Source organism: Convolutriloba macropyga, unplaced genomic scaffold (assembly GCF_964194025.1).
Source record: "Convolutriloba macropyga unplaced genomic scaffold, txConMacr16.3 SCAFFOLD_1978, whole genome shotgun sequence".
Classification (NCBI taxonomy): domain Eukaryota; kingdom Metazoa; phylum Xenacoelomorpha; order Acoela; family Convolutidae; genus Convolutriloba; species Convolutriloba macropyga.
In genome coordinates this window covers 1-12,645 of record NW_027451344.1, presented here as the reverse complement: position 1 = coordinate 12,645, position 12,645 = coordinate 1, and the positions used below count along the sequence as shown (strand labels likewise).

Genomic DNA, 12,645 nt, shown 5'->3' with positions numbered 1-12,645 from the left:
AATTGAGTTTAATCTCAAAGAAATGACAACTTCGATTTTTATTTTGTTCATTGCTACGGATACTAACAGTTTCCCGGAAGCAAATTGTGCATTGCGCAAAAAAAAAATGCCGAAAATAGCACCGACAACCAGAGCGCTCAATCTAGAAGATACCAAGCTACAGTAGGATTTACGATCCCCTTGAGCCACCATTGTGAAGCAACCTCCGTTTTGCCCCCATACCACTGACCAGACTAAAGTTTGTCCGAATCTCAAGTCAGAACATATAATCTACCTCCAGGGCACTTGAGCATAGATGTCGAGATTTATTTAATGATATATTGTATTTTTTTCAGGAAATAAAAATTTACGACGATAAATTGCCGACCAATCCAATCGTGATTCCAGTCACGATGGTTGAACAAGCAGTGCAGATTGGAGATTTGATTCCGGGAGAGATATACCACTTCAAAGTGGAACCTTACAGTCCATTCGACATCCCGGGAGACTACAACTGGGTTAATGTCTCTATGTACCCTGATAACTTCACCAAGGTGGAAACAGTTAGCGTGACAAATATTTCCCTCTCTCTTACTACAACAGGATCTGGGGAGTGGTTCGAAGCTTCGATGTCGGGTATAGTGCACACTGATATTGAACAGCCTCCTCAAACAGTATTTGATTACAGCACGTGAGTATTTTTGAATGCGCTATATCTTCTGTTTTCCTCTTAACCCGGTATAAGCGTCCACGCTAAACGCCACCAACTGCAGTGATTGCAGTGAAGACTCAGAAAAGTTAGGATGAAATGCATTTAAAGCAGTGAAAGCGATAGCAAATGCAAAATTCGCGTAAAATTCGTGTAAATTCGTGTAATGTTTCCATGAATTTGCTATAATCCATTAATCTGAGTGTTGGCTTCCATAATAATGCTATGGTCCATCGACAGGAATATCGGCTTGTACGAAAATGCTATGATCCCTTGATGGAATTTATTTTTGGCTTCTATGAAAAAACTATGATTCATCGATGAGAATTTGGACTGCTGGGTATAATTTTCATAAAAATTCTACGATTCATTAATGGGTTAGTGAAATTACGCTGATCCATCGGCGAAGATCAGTAGGACCTCAACCCAGGACCTGGAATTGATGCATAGATATACAAGCATGTATGGGAGAATTATTATTTGACCTCAAAAGAAGGGGGTAGATCAGAAGAAAAGTTTTCTATTACTTTTGTTATCTTCTGTATTTTTCCTCGTAGCGAAGCGTGTCTGTCTATATAAACGAAAAGTCTTCAAAAGGTGAAGCAAGCGTGACTCTTCTATGATTGCTTGTTACCTTTTTATACTGCTCTGATTGATGCCCATTTGATTGTCTTAAAACTCAATTGTATCATCTCAGAGTAGCACAAAATTGAATTGAGTGAACTGTTATACAGACAAGGAACTCTCACAAAGATTCTAATAGAACTCCAAAGACTAATTAAAGATTGAAATAGTGAAAATTTAGCTGTATAGCTGTAGTAATAAAAAAAACAGTTCTCATTTCTATTTACTGAAATGTAGTCCCTCTCTGTCTTGCTACTTGTGTTCAAAGTTCGTTTTTTTACAGATATAATTTTGATGTGCAGAACTTTTTTCTTGTTTTAATGAATTTAGGTTAGATGAACAAACTCGTTATGAGTCAACTGATGTGTATTTGGATTCCACTTGTGGTGTAAATTTGTGGAAGCCATATGATATTGTCATAGTGATTTCCTGACCACTGTAGAAATAACTCAAATGAGAAATAGAATCGAGAGTCATTAACTTTTAGTGATGCGCATGACATCGTAAAATCAATATTTCAAATTTTTAGTCACCAAAAAGAGCTCCAATAACTGAGGGCAGATTCGTCTTCGGTTTTCTTTAACCATGTTGATCAGAATTCATTTTTCAGCTTGTCCGTAGACGTGGAGTGGCAAAATCTTCTTCCCGGTGAGAAATATACACTAAACATTACTTCTCAGAGCAAATCTGACGAGTACATTGAGCCTAAGACTGTAACAGTGTTGCTGGAAGTCATCATGGATCCAATGGCTCCAATTGATGTCTTGAGTTTGACTTATTGCAACGGGACTTCTCCACCAGTAGAGACATCCAACATTCCCAACAAGACTTGGACTGTCAGATACGGAACAGATTCTAATGTATGTTTCTTTTGGGTATAGGAAATAAACCAACGGTGAATCAGCCCCAGCTTGATTCTAATAGGAAATAAACTCCGGGGAAACAAACCCGCATGGTAATGTTGAATTTCGCTCGTGATGATGCGATTGGTTGCGATAAATTCATAGTCCCACGGTGTAAGACGTGGTCATTGTCCTCAATGGATCTCAAAGTGCGCTGAATGCGCAGCTCTGAGGGGAGATTTATTCAGTGGGGATTTTTTTGTTTGGGGGTGTTTTCCGTATCTAAAATTACCTGGGGTTTTTTTTCGTTTTTTTTCTGAAACTAGATTATTTTTCCATTATTCCCTAAGCTTAAAAATTTTGCAGAGATATTGGTGGCATTATAGAGCGTTGATATTTGCCTCCTTTGTAAAGATGACTAACAATTTTTTTCTCAACCTCTGGGGGATAACACAGGAATCTTAAAGTAAGCTCTGAAAATCTCAAAGCGTTTCCAGAAAATTTTCATTCTTTCAATAAAGACGTTTCTCTTTCAATTATATTAACAATTAACCAGAATGCTCGATTTATAGCATTGATCTCAACAATTTAGTGAGCCCCAGTGTTTTTCAGCGAAAAAATATTTTGGACATATATTTTTTTTTCAATTGACAGAAGCAAGAAGCAGTCACAACTCTTCCTCATGAAACAGCATCCTCGGAAAATAATAATTTTATATTTAAAAGTCGAGGCGAAAATTGTACAAAAGAGAAAGTGCATTGTAAAATCAACCGATTTTGGTAAAAATTGATTTGGGTATTTTTTGTTGAAAAGCACTTTCTTGTTCTCTGTTGACCCAACATTATTACAGACTAGCGCTCCCACAAAATGACTTATGTTGTGTAATATGGTGACCAAATTTTGTCACCATATTCAACTTTTCATGCTTTAGGTAAGAGTGCAAAAATATGGGAAACATTGACAAAACTTATCACCTTATTCCACAATTAAGCATGTGAGCATGTCTTTGTTTTTGCTAAAACGGCACTAATCCATCCTCAAGGATAGTTAATACTGCTTCTAATCACACTAGTTTTGTATTTAACTAAGCTTTTTATTCAACCCAAAAGACTAGAAAAAATAACTAAAACAAACTGATCAACGCATTAGACATGGCAATTTTGCAAGGATCAAGAAAATAAATTCTAATTAATGTTGAAGTATTTTTAGAAAAAAAACGGAATAGGTTCTCAACTGTCTTTGGGATTTTTGATTACAAACTTTTTTAAATCGGTCTGAGTAGATTTATGAATCCTCTGACAAAATCAGAGGAAGTTCTTGGCGGACTTAAAGATTTAAATTTGCATTTTTTGCTCCAAAAATAATTCAATTCTTAAAAATCTAAAAATAACTATAGATTAGCAGAAAAATTACAGGTAAAGAATATACTGTAAGTATACTGTAAGTATATTGAAAGTATACCTTCTAATATAAAAAACTTTTTGTTCAAATTATTTGCATGCGGTTGTTTTCTTAAATATTTAAAAATTTTGTAAGTAAAATTATAATTTACAAAAGTTAATTCATATTGCAGTTTGTGTAACCATGCACTCTACTTCAAATAATCCGGCAATCTCGGCTCACTCTGTTGGTTTCAAAGCGTCTTTGAAGCCGGATTAGTAGCTATTTAAACGAACATTTATTAATTGCTTATTTGTGGGATTATTAGGGACGTAGCCTGAGGAAATTGAATAGGTAAGGCATGGGGATATTGTAGCTTCATAGTGCTGACCCTGAGGGATGAATAAATTTTGTCATCAAATTCAACAATATAGTCAATTTGTCCTTTGTGAGGAATTTGATGACAAAGTGGAAGCAATTTATGACAAGTTTGGAAAAATATCTGGTCTATACTTACGGAAAGCTGTCAAGACAAAATGCCCAAAGCGAAAATACCCGAAAAAAACCCAAGGTGGTTATAATACAAAACACGGTAACGGGTAATAGGAATATTAAACCAAAAGATAACAAGGAATCAAGTACGACAGAGCTAATTGATGTTAGTTTTCAAATTGATTAATAAATTATTAACTTTAAGTTTTTCTGAAAGCAACTTATTTTACTTCTGTCGAAAAAAATTGTTTGAAAATTATCGTAGAATGTTAACTGCCAGGTGGTGGAAAGTACAACCGACAATTGGTACCTCCAGTTTGTCCAAGTGGGAATCTGGGCAGACCTCGAGTTCACAATCACAATCTTCTCTTCATTCTTCACTGACTTCGAATACGACCCAAACATCTCTCAGGATCTCTTCTTGGACACGAATCTCCCGGCTAGTTTTGCATAATCATAATCTAACCTTGTACGCTCACGATCCCAACCCCCCCATCATTTGCGTGCTATTTTGCGGATGTCCTTATTGCAACCTCGGCAAATATGAGTTTGATTTCAAAACAGCCGAATCGAAACTAGAAAATTTGACTCATTTATCCACGAAATCAAGACATAAGACTTGCTCGTGTAGCAAAAAGCAACTAAACCAATGAAACATAATTTGCCTAGATTAATATTTTAATACACAATTTGGTTTAAATCAAATTCAACTGCCGCGAGTCTGGCAAGACACTGCAAAAATGAGCATGAATTCTTACTCTAAAAAAGTTGCTAAAATTTAAAGCTAAGATATTGTATATCTTTAACATAACTACATAACATTGCCAACTTTTTCTTTTTATAGCTGCGAAGCTGTAAGCTGAGCTTAGCTTTATTGCGGTGCTCTTAGTTTTTTTACTAATCAAAGAATTTGAATTGTATTGGGGCGCTGTCTTTTTACGACTCGAAGAGGAGTATTGGAGAAGTCCTTTTTTTAATCAGGAGAAGTCCTTTTTCTTTTATTGGAGTGATTTTTGAAGCGGGAAATGAAACGCGTGAAAAAAACTGGAGTGATTTTGGTGCTGAACAAAAGTGAAGAACAGAGCGAAAAGAGAGTGGTTTTTGTTATACCGCTGTTTTTGAGAGAGCGAGTGATGTGTGAAAAAATTTTCTCTAAGCGAGCGAAAATTTTTTGTTCACGTGCGGCATTTTAAAGCAGTTTTTTTTTCATTTATTTTGGTTAAGAGGTTTGGTTATGATTTTGTTTTATTTTTAGGCTGATTTCGGTAGTGGTTTGAAGGTTTCTGGAAATTCATATGAATTTTACGATAATTCGGAGGTTTTTAATGTATTTTGCTGATTTTCGGGCTAATTTTTGCGTTTTTTTGACGATTATTTTGTTTTAATGGTTCAAATGGGTATTGAAGAAAACCCTTCTACTTGAGAAAATTTATGATAACAACTGGTTACAGATTTGTGGGTAAGAATCATTTTTTGTTGAGAAATATGACAAAAAAATGGCGAATATTGGAAGTATTTTTCTTAATTTTTTTGCAGTTTTTCGTTTTTTTTTCTGTTTTTAGCAAAGTTTCTTTGCCTATTATGACTTGCCTATTGTTTTGCGAGCTTCTGGATACCCTATTGGCTGAAAGGGAATTTTTCTTTGGATTTATATGTTTTTTGAAATATTAAAAATTTAGTAACTTTTTCCAATTTTTCGGTGAAATTTGTTTTTAAGAGCTTTTTTTTCATAATTTAGCCTGAAGTATTTTTTCAAAATTCACATAAGTGGTTTTTTAAGTACTAGTTGTTTTGAAGAAGCTATTTTGACAGAGATAGTTTTTTCGGGATCTCAATTTATAACAAAATTTGATCAGATGTTTTATTTTATCATATTTTAACAGATTTGATTTTATTGTTTTTACTTTTTTGTTTCTTGACTTTGTTTCAAGATAATCATAAATTAGTGAAGGCACGTTTTGTTTGATGAGTAGTTGGATAGCGTTTAAATGGATTTTCACTTCGAGTCGTTTCGGAATTCTTCCGGCTATGTTTTTTTTTTAAGATCTGTTCACACATTTTCATGATTTTTGAAGTCAAATTGGAGCAGTGATTTTGATCACGCCGAAACAGGAAGTGGAGTGAAAAAGCGAGTGGTTTTGCAGCGTGAAATTGTTGCGCTCTAAATTTGAAGTAGAGTGAGAAAACGGTGTTTGAACAAAAATTCGATTTCTCGCTAGTGGTTTTTTGTCCACATGCGGCAATTTCACTTTGATTTTTACAGTTTTTTCGGTTTTTTGGATCGGATTTTTTTCTAAATGGTTTTCCCAATCCATTCTTAGTCCGTTCTTGGTCTAGTTTTCTGTTTAGTCAATGAAAATTCTTTGAATTGTACGTCAGGACTTGTCCTGCTATGTTTTTTGTTTCGTCGTCTGGCGCTCTTTTTTCGTTTTACATTTGTTCACACAGCAAAGCTGAAAAAGTCAAATTTTCTGAATGACTTCTTCCACTCACTAACGGCATTTGCGCGCTTGACGTCATTTCTCACTCCCTTTAGCGAAAGTTTTTAGGTTATTTGCGTGATAAGATTTTGATCACACGTGACTTACCTCACTCAATAAAATGACTTTTGCACTTTAAAACTTAAGTTTAATTTGAATTTGTTTATGGTCAAAGGAACTCCTATGTGCATTAAAGGTCCCTATTAAAAGGCTTCTGTGGAATGAATTTTAACAAGCTTTACTAATTTATCGCTGAATGTTTTTTAGCCTAGTTTTTTGAGCGGCGTCGATTTTTTTTTCAATTTAGATCTGTATCTGTTTCTATCTCTATTATAAGGCACGCAGGTCTATTCTTTCGCAGCTATTCCGGCAATCTGCCGGCTATGTTCTTTTGAAAAGCATAGCACATGTATTTTACATTTATGATCAATCATTACTGCCGAAAAAAGAAAAAATAAAATTAACCAAAAAAAATTAACCAAATTTTATCCTATACAACTATCATTAATATAGGACACAGTTGAGAATTGTCCGAATTTAAACCTCCATCAGTTATTATCGGTTGATTTTTTCGCCAGTATAATTTTTAGTTAATCTCTTCTCTGTAATAATGAAAGCGATATCAAAAATTCAAAAAAGTTTATTTGGGAGCTTAATTTTCCATTATAAACTTTTTTGATATTTCAGGACTACCCGGTGACTAATCCGGGCAACAAGTACACGATGACAATTGTAGCATCCAGTTACGGTAAATTCGCAGATCCGGCTGTCTTCAATCAGGTCGTCTTCCCTCCTAGACAACCGGGAATTCCCAAGTCGACCTTCCAGACAACGGGACAGACTGCCATTACAGACTGGTTCGCGACCGGAATCTATCAGAAAACCTACATAATGGTGTGGTGCACCGCAGGTAAATCGGACGTTTTGAATTTGATTCTAGGGAACCCAGGTTGGGGTACCAGGCTAAAACGACCTCCATTGCGCACACCTGGGCATTGTTCACGCGAATTACATGGTCTGGAAAAGTCTTCGAGCGCATGTAAATCTCGACAAAGGTGAGGAACTTGTCTCATCAGAGGTCTCTTGGGTCAAGGGTGGTCTGATGAGAGCAAAAACGAATGCACTATAGCCTGATCATGGAACGTTTCGAATGCCATATTCTGACCAGAGAACGTTTTGAAAGCGCGATACTCTGATCAGAAATGGCTAAACATTCTGAGCTGATTACTTCCTCTACTCCCTGTATTTATTGAGCAGTAGTTCAAAAATTTATTTTTAAGCTCCAGCTCAGAATTGAAATGAAATTTTGAAAATTGTAGTTGATTTTGAGCACGTCAAACTTTAGAGACCATCAATAATGAACGTGAACTAGATTCATTATGTATAGATTACATGAGTTTGATGAAGTCACTGAGAAATTGGTTTTAATCGAGAACCGCTTACAAGTTAGATAAGAGGGTGAGACTTTTGAAGTAATGTCGTAATGAAGCAAGGTAACGTGACTTTAGCAAAGTCACGTTACCTTGCTTCATTACGCTTTAGATGACCCTAAATTTTGCGAGCAAATTTGCATTCAATTGTAAGTGGAATTCACAAACAACCTTTCTGCTTACGAAAGATAGCAAGATTTTGCAATTTCGTAAGCGTTCTTCATAACCCCCCGCAGAGCACCAAAATTGCTTGAGGGTCAAATAACGCGTAATGTTGAAACATCTACTTTGTAAGTTTTAAAATACCGACAATTTTGAAGTCTGTCACCGCAAAAATCATGCATTTCAAAACTCTTGTTGAGCGTAAGTTGATATTTTAACGCCCTAAGTATGATCATTATAAGTTAACTATGGTCATTGTATGATAACTCAGAGATAATATATGACATCATTTGATCGCCATTTTTTTATTGCGCGCATCCCTGTGCGTTCTGCTCTCATCATGACCGATGTTAGACAAAATTAAAAGAAATAAAATTTATTTCGCTTCGATTTGTATGAGATGACACAGAATTCTGAAGATGCTCAATTGCAGTAGTGAACGATTAAGAATCTCAGTGCAGCTCTTGGATTATCTTGTAAGAGCTTACAATATTCATGCATTTAACGATTATCATGCACGATTCTTCCAAAAAACATTTATGTTGCGAGATGCAAGATCTTGAGGCTTATCTTAGAAGAAATTTTTTATGCAAAATAACTATCTGATTATGATGGTCTAATTTAACAAGGATGACACAGGTTTTAATCATTTTTATTTCAAAAGTTAATTTTATTATTGTTGAAGTCGGTTTCCACAAACTTGTTGAATGATAGAGAAAAAATATGAAAAATGAACGCATCACCAAGTTCCTTTTCAGACGACAGCCGTCCTCGAGTCTATGAAGTGACCAATATTGATGTACAAACATACATAACTTTGCAGTCTGGTCTCTACTACACGGTCGCCAAATACTACGACATTCACGGTAAAAATGAAAATGATAGTTTTTGTTCAAGTTTACACATTTCCGCTTACTATTTCAAACTAGACTGTTTAGATTAGCTCAGAGAACTAAACTTGCAAAGTATATCAATTCATTTTTTTAACATTTTTTATTTGTGGACTTCCCCGACAACCCTAGGGTGAGGTGGTGGAAATATGAACAGAATTTTAACCTCGTGTGGAGGGGGGGGGGGGGGGGGGGGGGGGTCGATCTGGACCATACTTTTTGTCGCCACCTAATTTCAGTCATAACAGTTGCACAAATTTACTAACATTGTACATATCATCGCAGCTTTTCTTGCTGATTCATTGCTTTCCACGTAAGCGTGAAAAGTCGTGATTGTCATCAAATGAAGTAATGGTTAAGTGACTTTGCTTGAAGTCTCTGAGAAATTCTGGCGTTTATCGAGAACCGCGATATTAAGTCAGAATTCCGAAGTGACTTCTGCAGAGTCACTTAAACATGCTTAAAACACGGAACGCGCACGTTTTAATATGGCGAAACTCAACGAAATTCAACTTCTGGCTAACTAGCAACTTCCGGAATTTTAACTTCTGGCACTCTAGACTTTCGGCATTTTAAAATGTGCACGTGAGTGGTATAACAGCTGTTCATTTTTTTATCTTGAACAAAAGAACTAAAAAACAGTCTGTTGGCAGTATACTGTGGGAACATTATGTGTTGTTGAAAATATTAGAAGTGCAGTGACTGCAATTAATGTCGCAAAAAAATCAGCAATTAACTTCAATTTTTTTAACCGAATATTTAGTCAGCTCTAATTTTTGTACCAAAGCTTGCTTAGAGTTTCAGTCAGTGTTTTGAAAGGTACTCTCAGCATTCATAAAAAAACTATAGCTTAGTATGCCGTCAACTACAGCAATTGACGGCCATTCGTAGAAAATATTCCAAATACTATTTTCTCCTACAGGTTAAAGCAAGGAAAAATGTTGATGTTAGGTTTGATCCTTCTGAGAGATATTATTAACCAGACAAGTTTAAGCGCGAAACCGCAACCATAAAACAGTCTGCTAATGATCTACCCCAGACAAAGAAAGTTTCTGGATTTCGAGATGTATTTCTTCCATTCTATAAACAACGTGAATTAACAGAAAACAAGCAATGGCAGTTCCCTAATTAAGAAACTGTCAAACTTACAAGTATAAAAATTGTCGTGTATTTAGGTTTTTTATACGGTGTCATCGATATATTTGGTTTCTAAACGCAAGAAATCATTGGCACGTTCGTAGTTTTCAAACGTAATACATCTGTAGCTTGTTATGTTTCCTAGTTTTGGTATGTTCGATTTCTTAGATTCTGTAGTTCTGTTATAAGCGTAACACAATTGTCGGTTTCTTCGGTTTCTTTGATTCTGCTAGTTCTGATTTACATGTAAGCGTAATGCAGTCGTCGGTTTGATCGGTCTCTTAGATCTGGAACATTTGGCGATTAAACGTAGGAAACCGTCAGTACAATCGGTTTCGAACCAGAAGAACTAATGAGAAAATAGCTATAGCGCTTGATTTCTCAAATGATATCACCACTCAGTGATAATTATCAAATGAAGTGAATCACAAGCTTCCACACATTTGTTAAGATTCTATAAGTAAGTCATATACAAAATGTATGATTTTGTTTGGATTTTTCTCGCTAGCATTCTTTCCTTGAATGAGCAAGTTTATTAAAAAAATTTTTTATGGTTGATATAAACCAAACACAATTGGAAAAGGTCACTCTGTTTTAAAGCTTAAAATTAGATAATCAATACTATTTCAATTTGACTTTTTGATACTGTTAAGCAGAATTTCTTGATTATCCTTGCAACAGAAGGTTGTATTTTTGTTTTCGCATCATTCAAAGGATAAATTTTGATAGATGTTATCTTACGATCAACAAATTTGACATACAGGAAGTGGACCTATATCTATAATTTGGCAGAGGTTAAACCTGACTATGGCATTATTCAACCCTATATAAAATTAAAAAATTGGATTTGAGAAAATTTGAGAGAACATTTTATAGTAATTTGAATGATTAATCCATCAGTGCCCTCAAAGACAAGTAATGGTTTCAATTACATCAGATTATTTAAAACAAGGCAAGCTTGAGGTTATAGGCAAAGTTGACCGCGTTTCATTGGACTGGATAAAATGAAAGTCTTTAGTTAAATCCAACAAGGCGGCTCGGTAATGTGCGATGGCACATAAGGTTCCGACCCCGCCCATCCACAATTTTGGCATAATTGTCTACCAAATGAGGAACAGATAGAAAAACCCAAAAATTATTTTTTGCGAATCCCAAAAAAGCCCAAGTCTTTTTCAAAAAATTCTGTATGAACGATAAGATAACCTCCAAAACAAATAACTCAGTGGAGTAAAAACTGATGCATTGGATTGCTGTAATATGTCAATATTAAGAAAGCGAGTCAAGACGAACAGCAAAATCAAACAACAACAACAACAAACATTAATTACATCAAAAAATTTATGTCCCTCTTAAAAACTAAACTTAATAACAAAGTCAACATACCGTCAGATAAACCTAAAACTAAACAAAAATAACTTATAGATCACCAGAAAACATATGCGACCAGTCCATAAAAAGGTTTGGTAACAATTATACAAAAAAGAACAAAAACAGTAAAGTAAAAAATTAACTTATTTTTTTGAAACAGTTAACTTCAAAGTAATAAATACCATTAGGAATCAATTAATATTACCACAAATTTACGATTACCACTGCTTCTATAGAAGGGCTTTAGGACCTGCCCTTATTCATTTTTTAAAGCGGCTAAAAAGAACAACAAAGAACAAACAAAATTTCAATTGAAACTTGCCAGAAAACGCTGTCAAAACCGTCAAGCCAAATTTTGGCACTCAGAGTATATTTGATTGCGCCTTCTTCAAACAGCTATAATTTAGTACGTGGCCACTCTTTAGTAAGACTAGGTAACAAGTAGACAGAAAAGCGAAGTGCTAAAGTATGTAACACTTTTAATTTTTTTTTCGAAACAAAATTACATTCAATGTCATGAAAGGCATTAATTACAAACAGAGCTATTTAAATAGCTTCGTTTATTCATTAAAAGGAAACCCTCAAGACCTGTAATAATCCAGAATATTTCTTGCATCTACAAAAAGAACGTCAAATATGACAAAAATCAAATTAATTTACTTTTTTTTTGTTAAAAAGCGGTGTCGAAGCCAGTAAGGTCATAACAAATTCTTATAAAAAAAGGTTTTGGGACCGCAATCCCTTTTATTCCCTTGAAACCCATAATGTCATATTTGACCTGTAATTAACTAAGGAGATTATGTAACAAAAAGAAACATAAAAAGAACAAAATTGCGAAGTTAAAAAGTTTTTTTTTTAATTTTGGACAACGATGGGTTTCAAAGTCATGAAAGCCATCAGCTATCAACTAATATCAGAATATCGGTTGTTCTATTGTTCCGTGAAAAGCCAATGAAAGCTATCACTATACAGGAAATTTCATACGACTGAAACGACAAAGTATAAATGACAGTTAAGACAAAATTAAAAAATTCAATTGATTTCTTCAAGAAAGAGGCGTCGAGGCCGTTAAAACGATGATTTATATCTTTCAGGATTTTAATATGTTCAATTGTGTTTTATTTTGAATGCTAATAAGGTGACATGAGGACT

The 12,645-nt window shown here is 34.8% G+C and overlaps 1 protein-coding gene across 1 annotated transcript; it reads left to right on the top strand.

The window, feature by feature from the left end:
* Window positions 1-339: 339 nt before the first annotated feature.
* LOC142356590 (uncharacterized) lies at window positions 340-8,964 on the top strand (the record flags this gene model as incomplete). Its single annotated transcript, XM_075408454.1, has 5 exons — window positions 340-670; window positions 1,923-2,172; window positions 4,307-4,465; window positions 7,194-7,416; window positions 8,857-8,964. Coding segments are annotated over exons 1-5 (1,018 nt in total), but the record flags the coding sequence as incomplete, so codon positions are not given.
* Window positions 8,965-12,645: the final 3,681 nt, after the last annotated feature.